The following is a 16,883-nucleotide window of genomic DNA, read 5'->3' on the forward strand; positions in this document are numbered from 1 at the left end:
AAAGTCAAACTCTGGTCATTGGAATTTCACAATTCCTGTACCCCTTTCTCCTCATATCCCCCCTACTGCACCGCCCCCACCCCACACACCAGCACATGCTCAGGGATGCCTGGTGAGTTTGAAGTGAAATCCAGAAACTGCAGGATTACTTGAATCTTTTAGGTCGATTTTAGGCAAATACCTCCTTCCCCACTTTACCACACCTCCCCCCCACTCTACTAATAAGTGGTTGATTTTATTCAATATTCCTCAGAATTTCTTTAAAAACCAAAGCCATCAATTCGTTACCCCTCCCAGACTAGGCAATCCTTTCCAAGGTTGTGATAGTTGGAGAATTGGGGAGGTGGGATAGGAGGGCGGGGGAGGGGAGGGGGGCAGTGTGTGGAGAAAGCTCCGAAATTTCCTTCTGGCGCCAGCAAGACTGAGAGTCAGGGTTTTACAAAGGTCCTTGTATTTTTTTTTTTTTACCTGGGTGGACATTCGGTAGATCTGACTAGCTTCCTTCCCAATAAAAGGATTCCTTTTGGATAGTGAGACCAGGAGTGGGAGGAATAGAGGAGTCCACTTTCCAACCATACCTTAAAAACTCCACATATGCTAACTGGGAAATAAAATAGTCTAAAACTTTCCAGTATTTCTTTTTCTGTCCTGAGATGAGGAAAAAAAATAAACAAACCTTCCATCTAAGAATGTTTTAAAGGTTCACACAATTTAGCACTTAGTAGCTTCTGCATGTTTAAATAGCCTTAGGCCCATTAAAAACACACACACACCCCAACAATTTCCTGGCAAATATTCTATAGATGTAGCTGTCTTTTTTGTTGTCAGTATTGTTGGCTGCCAGGGTACTGTGTCCACCTGAGCATTGGCATAGATACCATAGAACTGCAGGCTTAAAAAATGTTCACTTCATCAGTATTTTTAAAACTTCTCTCTGGATGCCAAAATTTTCAATTTTATTTAATGTAGTAGAGAGGAAGAGAGGAAGAATAAAATCTGAAGAAAAGATTCAGTGGGGAAAACTGGCAATAACACTTTAATAGAGATTTATGAAAAATCTGGCTCTTCACCACCAGAATACACATTTATAAGCCATAAATAAAGCATACAGGAACCATAAATTAATCAGAGCCAAGTACTGTATTTCACTCTCCCCAAACATTAATGAGGGGTGGGTCAATTACAACAACAGACCCTCACTTTTCCTATTTTCCTTTTTCCCCCTCTATTTTTTTAAAACAAAACAACAGGCACAATCTTTTGGTTCTCAGTTAAAACTACAAGTTTTTACACCAAAATCAAGTTTTTTTTTTTTATCATCACTCTCTCACAAAGAAAAAAAAAGATAAGACTTCCCTGCAACAACAACAACAGCAAAAATCAAAATTCAAATGATGCTGGGAGAATCGGGGGATGTCTAAACAGTAGTGGAAAACTGGTGACTTTAAAAACATTTTCCTTTTCTTCCCTACAGAACAACGGGAATCCAGGGAGTCAAAAGCTAGGGGACAGGAACTGGTGTCCTCTGCAGATTTGGACACATGGCCTTGATTCCCCAACTCCACCCTCCTCTCAGAAAACAACCAAAAAAGTTCATAGCCTTCCCTTCTCTTCTTTTCATACCTCTGTAGGCAGAGGTCCTTTTGCCCACCCCCAAGCACCAGCTCTTAAGAAGAGTTCATAATGGGCCGAGAATATACCCCTTGGTAGTAAGTTGTGTCTCCAGTAAGGGGTGAGGATTCTAAGCCCCCTTTGTTCGTAATGGGGCCCATAGCCAGGCTGCCAGGCATGGGGGAGCTGTAGCCAGAGTAGTGCATCACCTGTTCATAGGCCTTAAGGTCCATTTTGTGGTGGTGGTGATGGTGATGATGGCTGTGGTGATGCTGTTGCTCAGATGACATGAGATTGTTAATGGAGAAGGGGTGATTAAAGGCGTAGTGGTGTTCCGGCTTCAAGTGTGCCTCAGGGGGAAGGCCTGGGTGGTGGGGTGGACCCAGCAGGTGTGCCTGCTGGACTGGGGATGGTGCAGGCTCAGGAGGACTCAGAGCTGCTGGGGTGCCCTTCAGCTCCCCCAAACCGCCTCGCTTGTGCTCTTGACAAGGGGAGGCGCTGGAGTGAGGGGACTCTGTGCCGGCAGAACTGTCAGAGCCGCTAGTGGGGGGCAAACCCCCACTGCCCTCCCCTAGTGGTGCTTGCTGCCCTCCAGCTCCACCACTTCCTCCACCTGGCTTCTTGCCTCCACCCCCTGGGCCTCCCCCTCCCTCCTTCAGCGCCAACTGTTTCTCGCACTTGAAGCGCTTCTGACGACGCAGGTAGCAACCATTTTCAAACATGTTACCCGAATCTGGGTGCAAGGTCCAGAAGGAGCCCTTGCCGGGCTTGTCTGGTGAGCGGGGCACCTTGAGAAAACAGTCATTGAAAGAGAGAGAGTGGCGGATGGAATTCTGCCAGCGTTGCTGGTTCTGTCGGTAGAAGGGGAACAAGTCCATGATCCACTGGTAGATCTCACTAAGTGTCAGCATCTTGTTGGGGCTCTGCTGAATGGCCATAGTGATGAGGGAGATGTAGGAATAGGGAGGCTTGGCATGTGTGTAACTCCGACGGTAAGTCTTGGGGTCCCTGGATCGATTGAGGCTGGCCTGCCCATACATGGGACTCATAGAGTTCATGTTGGCATAGGGAGCCAGACTGTTCATGCTCCCAGGGGCCTGTCCCCCCAGTGGACTCATGCTGGGGCTCAGGTGGGGAGCCATACCGGTAACCCCTGGGGCAGCTGTGCCCCCCATCCCTGCCATGGCCCCAGCCCCTGGGGACATGCCTGCCAGGGAGGGACTCATTCCAGTTCCCACGTAAGAAGACATATTCATGGAGCTGGCACTCATGTTGGCCGAGCTGCTGCCCATGGCAGCCGACATACTCATGTAAGTGTTCATGCCGTTCATGCCCAGGCCCGCATTCATATTGCTCACCGAGGAGTAGCCCTGTGGAGACACCAGGGGAAGGCAGGGGAGGGAGGGTGATAAAGAGAACAGGGAAGGGAGGAATGAAAAAAAATGAGAGGGGGGGGGAAAGGGGACAGAGTATTAACACAGAGATGGACCACACAGGCGACGTTCTACCCCAAAGCGCTTGAAACCCCCCCTCCCCCCACCAAGTCCCCGAGGAAAGTGCCAACTAGGCATGAGCTTTCCACGTTCCGTTCGTTCTCTTCCCTTTCCTCTCCTGCCTAGGAAGAATTCTAGACTACCTAGGGCAGCCACCTCCCGACCTGCCTCTCCAACAACTTCATCCCACAAAGCGTCCCTTGATCGCCTGGAGGTGGTGTATGTAGGCAGGCGTGGGAGCTGTGAGCAGTGGCCAGAGGCTTTTTACACTTCGGATTGGTCTGGCTAATCACCCCAAATTTAGCACAGAGATTATCTTTATTTCCCACTCGAACGTCTTTTAACATTTTCTTTTCCTTCTGAAAGCCGCCCCAAACTCATTGAACTGCATCTAGACAGCCGGCTCCCAACTGGAATCCGGGGGAAAAAAAAATCCCATTTCGCCACCCAGCAATGGAAGCCTGCAAAACGCCACTCGGTTGGGGCCAGAAGCACTGACTTTGGGTTACCTGGTTTAAGCAGTCAGAAGTCTTCCCTCCTCCCTCCCACCCTCTTCCCGGGGGCTGAAGCTAGATAATTCAAATTTGAAAACAATCAAACTTCACTTAATTCGGGGTACGGAAAATAATGCGCACTCTTCCTCTAGTTAGAAATCTTAAACTTTTTTTCTTCTTTTTCTATCCCTCTTTCAATCCTCTTCTCTTCCAACTACCCACCTCCCCCTCCCCTCCCCTTATTCGCCCTCCCACCCCCTCCCCAACCGATCTCTGCCAAACACAACTTTGTTAGGATAGTGTGGCTCAGCCACGGAAGAGGATTTGGAGGCGCCACAAGTCAATATTTGATCACAAAGTTAATATTATCTCAAGGCTAACACAGTGTCGTATAAAAAAGAGACCCATTTTAGCCTAAGGAGGGAGGAAAAGGAGGCTGTAGCGAGAAGTTGGGGGTGGGGGGAGGCGGTGCTGGGGGTGGGGGTAGTGGTGGTGGCTGCAGCCGCTTAAGTTGGGGAAAGAAACTACCGCCGTCACCAACCACCAGCGACTACCACCACTCCACTGAATCCAAAAAAGAAAGAAAAAAAGAAAGAAAAGAGTGAGAGAGGAGACAAGTTCTTACCTCGGGTTCGCCATAGTAGCTGCTCCAGTCTGAGTGCTCGTGCCCTTCCATTTTCACAGCTCCCAGCATACTGGAAGCAGAGTGCATGGCAGTTTAAAATTTAACAGCCACAACAAACGACGAGCAATCAACCCCCCACCCCCCCCCCCCCCCCCCAAAAAAAAAAAAAACTGGCAAGCCACCCTCCCCTCCCTCTCCCTCACACACACACACACACTCTCTCTCTCTCTCTCTGGTTAACTCCCTCTTTCTCCCTCTGCCGGAGGTGGTGGTTTGAAGGGGGTGGGAGGGGTGGGCTAGGAGGGAGGGTGGAGGAGGGAGAGGAGGAAGAGGAGGAGGAAGAGGGGGAGGGGGAAGGCGGAGGTGGGGGGAGAGTGTGCTGCTGTAGGTATTGAGGCTGCTGCTGCCGCTGTCCTCCCGGCTCTTTCTGCTGCTGCCTGGGTGGGTGGCAGTGGCTAGCAGTGAAAAGATGCCCTAAGGCGACGGAAAACCCTCCACATGAAGAGGGGGAGGACGACCAGGAGGAGGAGGAGGAGGACTAATAGGAGGTGTAGAAAGAGGAGGAGGACGAGTGCTGCAGTGACGTTAGTGCCTGGTGATATAGCACAGCGCGCTGGGGCTGGCCTCCAATCCCCAGGTCCCCGGCAGCCTATTTGAATAATCAGCTCACACCTAGGCGTGAGGCTGAGAGCTTCTGCCCCCCTACCTACACCTGCCCCTTCGCAAAAGCGGGACCGCTTGAATAGACGCCACTCAATTCCAGCTACAAGAAGATTATCCCAGAGTCAGGAAAGGAGGAGGAGGAGGAGGAGGAGGAGGAGAAGGAGAGAGAGAGACAGACAGAGAGAGAGAGAGAGAGAGAGAGAGACAGAGAGAGAGAGAGAGAGAGACAGAGAGAGAGAGAGAGAGAGAGAGACAGAGAGAGAGAGAGAGAGAGAGAGACAGAGAGAGAGAGAGACAGAGAGAGACAGAGAGAGAGAGATTGATTTCGACTGCCCATTTCTCCCCCCCCCCCCCATTTGTAGGCTGGCTGTGAATAAGGGGGAAAGGCAGAGGGAAAAGGGGGTGGGCCAGGGCCCCCGGGAGTTGGTGTCTGGCCCCTGGGCAGCAGTCCCACGGTCATGCTTCTCTAGGCCACTTGGAACAGCTGGTTTGAGCTTGCCAGCCACAGAGACTGGCTCCCAGGCTTCTCTCAGAAGCTGCTTATAAACCCTGGATTTATTTATTCCGGGTTTCTTTGCTCTGAGCGATCATTCCCTGTCAAAACAACCCGACTAAGGAGTAAATTTGCAAAGCCCTGTCATATTTAGAAAAACTGTTTACACACCTTTAACTCTCCTGCTGCTGCTCCTTGGAGGGACCTCCCTATTACAATTAAGACCCCAAGCAGCCACTTATGGTGCATGGTGGGAACATTTTCTGCCTCGGAACCCGGCCGCTGCCGAAGGCCAGGGGGGGAAAGGTCTGGTGTTGGCTAGAGAGGCAGAAGTCTTAGCGCTTTAGAATCGTCGACTGTCTCTGACATTCAGAAAAGCCTGTTGCAAGGTTACTACCCAGTCACAACCAAGGTACCCACAGCGTTTCGTAACTAAAACAAACCGACAAGGAGAAGAAATAAATAAGCAAACAAATCTCACGGAAATAGACTGGGGCCATACGAATGTTCTTCCCTTTGGTGTTCTCTCCTCCCTCCCAACCAGCAGAGATTAAAAAGAGAGAGTGAAAGAAAGAAAAACACCCCCCTCATACACGCCTTCTTTTGCTTTCTGTTCCAGTCGACCCCTGGCACCACGTACTATACTCTAGATTTACCAGGTCAGACAGTCAGCCCTGGAGTTGCAGGAGCCAGCCCAGGTTCAGTCAGTCCACGGAAACTCATTCCTTGGAGCCCAAACCACAGTCCAGCCGAGTGAGTGGGGACTCCTCACAAACCTCCGCTTTCACTTCCACCCCTCCCAGTGCCCAAGGTCTGAAAATCCGCCTACAGTCGTCGCGGCCAATTTCTGCGATCCCTGCCAGAATCGAAGACAAATGGAGATCGATAGGTGATAGGCAGTTAAAATATTAGGTGAAGAGATAGACAGACGCCAGTAGACAGACGAAATGGGAGACATCTCATTGATATAAGTGTACGACTAGTAACGACAGATATAGACGGTAGCAGGTTGTTACAGAGATACAGTCAGATAGATGGTGGACAAAAAGAGGGATTGATAAATATCAACCGTATAAATAGACGAACAGAAAACAACACAGACAAGGGGACGACACACGGAGAAAAGCCCTTAAGCCAAGTGACCAGCAAAAGCAGACGGGCAAATACCCGTCAGCTCAGCCCACACGCCCTCAGCCGCTCTCCCGCTTGCAGTGTACAGACCCCAGTCAACTTGGGACCTACACCATTGCGACAGGACGAGTTTGCAGTCGGAAATATTTAAGCCAAAAGCAGTTTGCCTAGTGTATTTGAACATCTGCGCACATTTCTAGGAGAGCCGCTAGGCGAGGGCCAATCCGTTGGCCCCAGAAAAGTCCAAGGTCCCCTCTGAAGCCTTTCGGTTACCCGACCCTCTTGGAGCCCTAGCACTGGGCATTCTTCCCTAAGCCTGAGTGCCAGAGGGGAAGTGGGGCCCTGCCGGCGATTACCATGGCACTAGGCGACCCTTTTTGGTGGGGTGGCTAGAGAATAGAAAGGGAACAGAGAGCAACACTGCCATTATTCACAGTTAGTTAGTACAGGTTAAAGAGTGAAAGCCAGGAGCTCTACTGGAAATAAAGGTGAAACTGGAGTCAGGGCAGAGCTAGGTCCAAATCTCGCCTCTGACCCTTGCTTGTATTGTGTCCATGGAAGAGACACTTAATTTCTCTGAGTCTCAATTTCCTATTCTGTAAAACGGGACAATAGTACTATCTCATTAGGTTGTGAATAGCAAATGAAATAATGTACATAAGGAATTTTGGAGCACTTTTAAGAGTTCTGTACTGTACATCCCCAAAAGTCTTAGTGCAGTTGAAAACCACTAATGCTTAAAGGTGCACTAACACTTTTGGGACACCGTGTATTATTCTTAAAGCATGGGGCCCTCTCCAAAGAATTTTGAAAGGGAGTGGGGCACTATGTATGTTAAGGATGAAGAACGGCGAGACCACATAGCATTTATACGCTTATGGTGAAAACCTAGCTAAATGTGGACATGCTATATATGCATGTGTATGAGGTATTTGTATGCTCATATATAAGGTCCTATCCCGTGATTTCTTTGGTTTAGGTAACTGTCCCTGAGGGAAACTCCCTCCAGGTATGCAGACTTGCAACTCCACTGAATTTAAAATTAGAGAATTGTCTTCGAGTACTGAGAAATTAAAGCAGCTTGGATCAATTTAGAATCGACACTTCAACTCCCGACTTTCTGGCTCCAAGCCAAAGTTTCTCTATTCATTACACTAAATTTCTATGTTCAGAAACTTGAAACATTAGTAGATTCACTCTTATAAAAGAAACATAGAATTACCAAAAACTGACTGCTAAGCCCTTTTCTTACTGAATTCTAGTTTAAAAGAAATGATTTCACAAATAGAACCTTATCACTATCAAAATCAATCTGTTACGTTTGGGAACTCTTCATGAACCTCTCCCTTCTCCCCCACCCCCTCCTTATACCCTATGTTGACAATGAGTTAGAAAAGAGAAAGAGTCGGGAGAGCACTAGGAAAGAAAACTCAGAAGTGAAGGCACAGACCACCACCAACTCTGCGCTCTTTGGGAGTCGTTTCGGGATCCCCCCGGGCAGATCTCTTTCAGGAGCCCCTGAGAAAAAGACTTGTCCGCTAAAAATAGAGGTCTAGCGCCCCCTGTCGTCCATTCTTCCTGGACGCAGAGAGTTTCATACTCACCACTGGCCACTGGCTTGAGGACTGGTTTAGGAACCTGATTAGGTTTGTGAGGGGGAAACAGCTCCTCCTACCCAAGATGATCAGATCTCTTTCGTAGACTCTTAAGATATCCGTTATTTTCTGGAGCTTCTTTGTAGCCTGTTGGAATCCTGTGCAGGCCAGAACCAGAACCCACCCTGGCAGGCGTCCTGTTCTTGTCTCCAGGGGAATTCCAGTCCTTCCCCCACCCCCGTCCCCACTCCCGCAGTGGAGGAATTGGCAGAGGGGACCTTGAGTCCTGAGGGTTACCGCCGGCAAGCAGGGAAGTAATAAAATGTATCCTCTCTTCCTAAAGGAAAACAAAGTTGTTGGTTAATGAATGCTGCTCAGAGAATAAATATCCCATGTGAATGAAAGGGAGGAAAAAAATGAAGTTCTGAACCCTGTTTCTTCCCTAAATACACTGTTTTTGGAACCGACAGTTCCTTCGGGATAGTCAACTCCCCTTTTCCTTGGTTTTGGTTTCGGAAGCTTTTTTTCAGTGTCTGACTCGAAAGTCTCAGTCTGGAACTTGCAAATGACTTCCTCCATAGAATTTCTATCCAGGAAAGATTTCTCTGTAAGTCAGCAATGAGCAGACAAATTTACGCAACCTTATTTACTGACCGCACTATCAGCTTCTTTTCTTTTCTTTTTTCCTTTCTTTCTACTTTCTTTCCTCCATTTTCAGTTTTTCTTTTTCTCTCCTCTCTCTCCTCTTTGTCTCCTCTTTCTTTTCCTTCCTTCCTTTCTTCCCTCCCTCCTTTCTTCCTTCCCTTTCCTGTCCTAACTGTATTACAAGATGTTTTTATAACGTCCATTACTTTAGAGGAAACACGGTACTGACCACATATATGATTTTATATGTTTTCCGTTTCCAATCTAAATTTTGCCATAAGTTCCAAACACTTAACATATACCTCATTTTATGTCTTCATTGGGAATAAAAAATTGTATCCTTCGTCTTATCGTGTGTGTGTTTTAATCGCTTTCCTCCTGGAAACTTTCTCCAGGATATAACTATTTAAAACGTCCAAATACTTTCAATTGGTCAATGATCAAAAGACCTCAAATCTTTCCCGTGTGTAACTGTGAAGAAAATATATCATTGGAAATTTCAGTGATCTTTTTTTGAGATAGCGGAGTCTCTATAGTTAAGTTATTTCTGCAGTTCATCTTAAGGCAAAGAAGACAATGATAACCTGCTGAATTCTCATAAAAAGACCTTCAAACTTGCCAATAAGCATTCAATTTGACTACAATTGGACACTTAAAGGAAGATAGTATATGGTTTGGTTTTGAGTAGAAACAAAAGCAAATACTTTTTCAAGTACTACCTTTCTGCACACAATAATGGCATAATATTATTCTTTCATACCTTAGCCCATGGTTCACTCATTTTCTAACAAATATTCATGATATATCTGGGACATATTCCCATCTCTCCATTATGGGAGGCATCTTGGTCACAATTCTGGGATTGAGTATGTGGGTCAATTCTAATAATTACAAAAATTAGAAGATGTGAAAATCAAGAACTGGACATAGTAAACTGTAATCTCCTTGAGGACAGGACCTTTTTTTTTTGTCATTCTTCATATCTTTAGAACTTCATAGCACTTAGCACATAGTAGGTGCTTAATAGATGGTTGTTGACTGACTCTCAGAGAAGCAATAATAAAATGTTAACTTGTCTGAGAATAGGTTGTGTGACCTCTGTACAGATAATCAGTCATCTGTTGATTTCACTTGTGGTACCAAACCATTTTATTCACCTAGAGCAAGCTCTTGGAAAAGTCTGACCAAATTATAGGTGTAGATATTTTCAGGAGTAGTTCTATTTGTTTTGGGTGATTATTAAATTCTTTCATCATAAATTATATATTTGTGTGGCCAAGTAGATAGAGTGTTGGGCCTGGAGTCAGGAAAACTCACCTTCCTGAGTTCAAATCTGGGCTCAAACTCTTGCTACCTGTGTTACCCTGGGTAAATCACTTGACCTTGTTTGCCTCAGTTTTCTCATCTATTAAATGAGCTGTAGAAGGAGATGGCAAACTGCTCCAGTATCTTTGCCAAGAAAACTCCAAATGGGATCATGAAGAGTTGGGCTGAAATGACTAAACAACAACACTTTACCCCCTGTAATAGACAAAGCCTTATTTGATGAGTATTGTGTTTCTAGCAAAGAAACAACTAAAAAATTTCCTCATCTCATGTCTATAAAGTAGAACCTTACTCAGTATGAAGCCCAGAATATTGGTTTAACCAGTTGTACCGTTGTAGTTAATTGGGGAAAGTACAAGATTTTCCCATACTATCAAGCCTGTCTCTCCCCCTGATAAAGATCTTTAAGGAAAGAAACTATTTTTCATTTTGTCTTTGCATCCCCAATATCTAGGCACTTGGTAACACCAGGTGCTTCATTGCTATTTTTAAAATTAAGCTTAATTTACTAAAGAGTGATGGATTTAATTCTAGAAGGGACTATGGTGGAAGTCATCTAGTCAAACCTCTCCATTTTCCTGAGGAAACTGAGATCTAGAAATATTAAGTGACTTGACTTAGGTCATACAGATTGAAAGTGGAAGAACTTCAATATGAAACCAAGATCCTCCAACTTTACAAATGATATTTCATTCCTTACCACTGAGGCTTAGCTAGGCTTTGGACAGCTGGTCCAACAAATCTGGGACACATTCTTTCCTCCAAGAAAAGCTCAGGTGCCAACTCCTAAATGAAATTTTAACCACCACCACTGCCTCATCTAATTACTTGTTAATGTTTTATCTCCCCTTTAAACTTACTTTGTTCATACTTACAATGTAATAATAACAACAATGATAATAGTTAGCATTTTATATAGTGCTTTAAGGTTTTGCAAAACAGTTTACTAATAACATTTCCTTTAATCCAGGAAAAAACCCCAACATTATACACACACACACATATAATATATATGTATGTATATACATATACACATACACATGTATATACATATATTTATAATACAAACAATTTATCATTTTAGGCAGCTAGGTGGTATAGTGCATAAGGTTGCTGGACCTAGAGTTAGGAAGACAGTTCAAATCTGACCTCAGATACTAGTTGTGTGACCCTGGACTAGTCATATAACCTCTGTTTGTCTCAGTTTCCTCACCTGTAAAATGGAGAGTATAATAGAACTTACCTTTCAGGGTCGTTGTGAATATAAATGAGATAATATTTAAAAAGCGCAATTGGGATTAAGTAACTTGCTCAAGGTTACACGGCCAGGTGTTTCTGGGTGGGTGCTAAGTGTCTGAGCCTGGATGTCTTGCTGACACTGGGGCCGGTGCTCTTACTCGCTGAGCCACCTGGCCGCCCCTAGTAGGAACTATATAAATGCATATTTCCTTTCCTTATCCTCACAACAAAACTATAAGCTCCTTGAGAGCATATAACATTTCATTTGTGTCTTCTGTAGGGTCTAGTACAATGTCTTGTATGCAGTGAGTGTTTAATAAATGTTTGTTGGATTAAGTGATTTATGGACTGGTACTCGATTGATGAAACATTGGAATTAGGGTCTTCTGACTCTGTTTCCAGTGTTCTGTTTACTCTCTTAGGCTACATTCCTATACTTCTAGAACTTAACAAATTCCAAAGACCTATTCCCAAGGGGGTTCTAAGTTTCTGATTTCAAGTACAGGAATGTATCTTAAAGAGAAAAAAATACATATTTACTACAAGATGAAAAATTCTTCAAGGTGATTATTTATTCAAGCTCCTAAATAAATCGAGTATCATTCCAGACTATCCTGACAGGAGATGCCTAGTGAATATCATTTATATTGAATATCTTCAGCCAGGCATCAGGGATTGTTGATTATCAGACCTGTTTTACATGTAACCCCCAGGGAATGGTTTGATTTAAAATGAACTAAAACTTAAGGGTTTCCCCCTACTCTGGTACGAGAGTGTGTGTGTGTGTGTGTGTGTGTGTGTGTGTGTGTGTGTATAGACACACATGTGTGTCCAGAGCCAAATGGTATATTTAAGGATGGGAAAAAGAGTTTTGCCTGCAATATTTGTATTGAACAATTTTAATTTTTTATCTATTTAGGTTAAAACAACATCAGTAGCATCAACAAAAGCTGCAACAGCAATCAATAAGCAAAACACAGTAACAAAGAATTCAGAAAAGAGGATCCGTGAAACTGGTTTTTGTAAGGGATGCAGGGCAGTGTGTTTTGGAACTATGAACTCAACAGCAATGCAGTGGAGGGTCTTAGGACAAGGAGAAATGGTGGCTATCTTAAAGAAATGCCTAAGCCATAGAGACCCAGTATCAGAAATATCTCCAATTTTTACATGTGTTCCTGGTTATTTGGGTTCCGAGTCAGTGAAGAGGAATGTAAAGGTTGTGGTGATGGTGGTGGTGTGTGTGTAGTTGTGTGTACCTTTCCTCTTTCTTTTTTTTTTTTTTGCTTTTATTTTTTTTTTGGAGGGCAATTGGGGTTAAGTGACTTGCCCAAAGTCACATGGCTAGTAATTGTGTCAAGTGTCTGAGGCCAAGTTTGAACTCAGGTCCTCCTGACTCCAGGGCCTGTGCTCTATTCACTGTGCCACCTAGCCGCCCCACCTTTCCTCTTTTATTAGGGAAAAGGAAATGCTTCCACACTGTCCTTTACCCATTACACTCAACTTAAACCCCAAATAAAGCTTCCTTCCTTGTTACAATTAATTGGATGTAAATTGTCCCTGAGGGCAGTTCAGTATCTTGTCTATGTGCCACCTTGCATGATCTCAGTCATCATTGTTCCCCACTCTCAATACCACTACCCCAGCTTCCAGCTGTGTGAGTTAAGGAGCCATTCCCACAGCTGGGACTGAAGCAGAGAACAGCAGAACTTCAGACTCCTCCGGTTAAGGAAGTTTGGGCAGGGGGAAGTGGGAGGTTAGGTAGGAAATGTGGAGAGAGGTGGGGGTGAGGGAGAGAGACAGAGAGAGACACACATGCAAAGACAAAAGAGGCAGAGACAGAGACAGAAACAGAGAGAAAGGGATAGACAGAAGGAAAGAGACAGAGATATACACAGAGACACAGAGAGATATACACAAGACACACAACATTGAGATAGAGACAGAAACAGATAGAGACAGAGGAAAATAGCCAGAAAGAGCCAGAACAAGAGAGACAGAGACACAGAGAGACAAAGAGAGAGAAACACATACACTGAGATAAACACAGACAGAGACAAAAAGAAACACAGAGAAACAGGGATAAAGAGAGGGACAGGGAGACACAGACAGAAAGAAAGAAACAGAGAGACAGAGAGAAACACAGAAAAAGTGAGAGTAGGGATGGATGGGAAGGAGAAAGAGAGAGAGAGATTGAAGGAGAGAAAGAGAGATCCTTATTCTTTCTTCAGGATCACAAGGCCAATATGTTAACTTTGGCTAAGTGAAGGTTGAAAATAAATCCTTTCTTCATCTTCTATTTCAGGCTTTGTTCCCAGAAGTAAGTGGATGCTTGGCCTTTCTGAATGTAATATCTCTACTACATTATGATGTTTTCCTCAGTGGTTATGATAAAAACATTCATTTTCATTGTGTAAGGCTTCTGATTGTAATATTACATAGAAATGTGAAGTTGGAAGTGATTTTAAAGACTCTCTGATCCATTTTACAGATGAAGGAACTGAGGCTTAGTGAGGTTAAGTTAATGAGTATTTTGGGCTCTATCCATCCACTCTGTCTCCGTATCTAGTAGTTAACCAAAAAAACCCCATAAGTCAAAATTCAGCTTAATTAAATTTCATTCAGCAAACATTTGTTAGAAACTTACTATATCACACTGGGCACTGGGGAAATAGAAACAATAAACGAATAGTTCCTGTTCTCAATGTACTCACAATATATTGAGGAAAATATAGGTAAGCACAAGGTCTCTGTAAAGTAATGCAAAATAATTAGATGTCTAAAGACCTGAAGTTCAGGCTTAATTGTATCACTTTGGCTTTATGATCTAGGGTGAGTCATTTTATCTTTGTAAATCTTAATACCCTTACATAAAAACGGTTTTATTACTAATAAATCTTCTGGAGATTAGACTCTATTTGGGGTAGGTAGTTGAACTAGATTAATTCTAAGGTCAGGTTCTTAAACTGTTTTGCTTCATGGACACCTTTGGCAGTCTGGTGAAGCCCATGGACTCCTTATCAAAATAATGATTTTAAATGTGTAAGGTGAAATATTGTTGTTCATCCTTAGTTCTCAAAGGTGACCAATGACATCATGAGAGGGATGTCTTGACTTATGAGTGAATTGGATTTGAGTGAAACAGAGCTAGACAAAGTCAGCATCAAAGATGAAATAGAGGGGTGGCCAGGTAGCACAGCGAGTAAGAGCACCAGCCCCAGAGTCGGGATGACCTGGGATCGAATCCGGGCTCAGACACTTAGTACCCACCCAGAAACAACTGGCCATGTAACCTTGAGCAAGTTGCTTAACCCCAATTGCTTAAAAAAAATGAAATAGAAAGGATTACAAAGGAAGTCAATAATATTGAAATATAGTCTCTGTCTCTGTCTCTCTCACAAAAACACACACATCTCTCATTAAAGTGAATGAACTCTGGGTTAAGAATCCTGTCTCTAAGGACTCATAACTCTATGCTTTAATAATAACATCCTCCCTGGTTTTAGAAGGGTACAAAGTGGTGGTGCCTAAATTATATAAAGTGCAAGCTAGAAGTCTGTTATCTTCCAAGCAAAAGAAAGGCATGTTAAGTGCAAAACAGATATATCAGGAAATGCTCAACCAAGTCCTTTTAAAAATGTTTTTCCTGGGGCAGTCGGTGGCTCAGTGAGTAAGAGCACTGGCCCCAGTGTCAGGATGACCTGGAGATTAAATCCAGGCTCAGATACTTAGCACCACACCCAGAAATAACGGGCCATGTAACCTTGAGCAAGTTACTTAACCCCAATTGCTTTAAAAATAAATAAATAAATAATGTTTCTCTCGAAGCCCCCAGGGAGCAGAGAAGTGTTCATGTCTATTTTCTATTCTGTTTTTGCATACCTCTGACTCTAAAGAAGCCAAACTTCAGTGGTTCATGAAAGCGGCACTAGGGTTTCTGTTGGGAAGTGAAGGAAGTCTGTAGTGACCATTTCCCAAACAACACCTGTACATCCTGATGGATCCCATTATGCATTTGAAAGACAAAACAAAGTTAAAAAAATGTTTTTTTTTTATCAATTAATATTTCAAATTAAGTTTGAACTTTCCTTTTGGAAAGAACTTAGGCTTCTTAGAATGAGATTCTGAGGATGGATGCGATGTCTCTTTTGGAATCAAAATATTATCTGGCCCAAATGGAGGCTTCTTTCTTAACCAATAAGAAGAGAGAAAACTTTAAAGCAGCGAAGAGTTGCATGTACCTAGACCCACAAGGAAAAAATAAACTCTCTCTGTCCCCACCCTGAAATCTTAATAATTTTCTTACAGTTTTTAAAGTGTCCATTGTCATAAATAGAATCATATATTTAGAGCTAGAAGGACCTTAGAGGTCATCTATTCCAAACTCCTAATTTTGCTTTTAAGGATTACAACAAAAAAGTAAAATTTCCCCAAGATCGCATGAATAGTAAGTAGAAAACGCAGGTCCTTTAACTGCAGAGCCAACTGTCCTTCGACTTTCACTCTTTCCACTACAGTATTTTTCCTATAAATAATTAAAATTCCACCTGCAGAAAAGAATCTGGATTATTCCTTATATTTTAGTATAAAAGTACAGGAGCTCTAAGAATCTCAAATGAGTATCGCTTCCTTATTTTTCTTTTTTCTTGCTCATGTTACTGAAAGCAATTGTTTCTTTTGGGAAATTTAAATAAGAAACTTCATGGAAAAGGGTGTTCTGTTGGAGAAGGTTTCTCACGCTGAATTCTTCCTAATTCTGTTGTCGTCATTTTTTTTTTTACTCTTTAGCTTGGGGGAGAGGGGAATGGATACAGTGTGTTTCACTATAAAGACTGCTTCTCTAGCTCATTTTTCCCCCAGCTGTGCAGGGAAGGAATAATGCTGTCAAAGTAACTGTGTTAAACTGTTCACAGATTATCTGGTCATATTGCTTACAAGAAATTCTATTAACTAGTAAATTAACGTTATTGTTACTTCTCCTGAACCTAGTATTGAAACATATGATGTATGTACTTTTTCTAGAATGAAAATTGCTGAATCAGGCCCACCATTTTTAGTGTCTATGCAGAGAAATTAGGGTTTTGTACTTCAGATGCACTTTATACACTGAACTTCTCCCTGAAAGAGGAGAGCAAAAAACTGTAACTCTAAAAACAAAAATCCTTCTTACACATGATATCACAGAATAAATAGTCTCAACTGCTAGACCTGGATGGATGGATACAATATATACTTTTTTTTTTAAATTTATGGAATAAAACGAGCATTTCCACAACATAGTATAATAAAAAAATGATTATTGGTGAAACTACAATAATAGATTGTATATTCTATTTATTTATTCTATTTACATGATACATAAACTATCATGTAAAACTTGCAGTTCCTTTTAAATATATAATAAAGTTATCAGAAATTTCTTTTTTTTTCATCCCTGCCCTATAGCTGCTATGAATCACAAATAGGTGTATGCATGTTTATATATGTATATATACACATATATGTGTATATGTATGCATATGCATACACATATATGTAAATTATTCTATTCATACTTTTCTTTATCCATTC

General features: G+C 43.1%; 1 protein-coding gene across 1 annotated transcript; it reads right to left on the reverse strand.

Moving 5' to 3' along the window:
• Window positions 1–1,667: 1,667 nt before the first annotated feature.
• On the reverse strand, window positions 1,668–4,310 carry FOXA2 (forkhead box A2). The gene is made up of 2 exons (XM_069075372.1): window positions 4,224–4,310; window positions 1,668–2,981 (listed from the first exon to the last, which is right to left on the reverse strand). The coding sequence occupies exons 1-2, from the start codon at window positions 4,308–4,310 to the stop codon at window positions 1,668–1,670; spliced, it is 1,401 nt and encodes a 466-aa protein (XP_068931473.1).
• Between the last annotated feature and the right edge of the window lie 12,573 nt (window positions 4,311–16,883).

The sequence above is a fragment of the Petaurus breviceps genome, unplaced genomic scaffold (assembly GCF_028583685.1).
Source record: "Petaurus breviceps papuanus isolate PSGF00001 unplaced genomic scaffold, PetGlider_PUasm1.0 90919, whole genome shotgun sequence".
Lineage (NCBI taxonomy): Eukaryota > Metazoa > Chordata > Mammalia > Diprotodontia > Petauridae > Petaurus > Petaurus breviceps.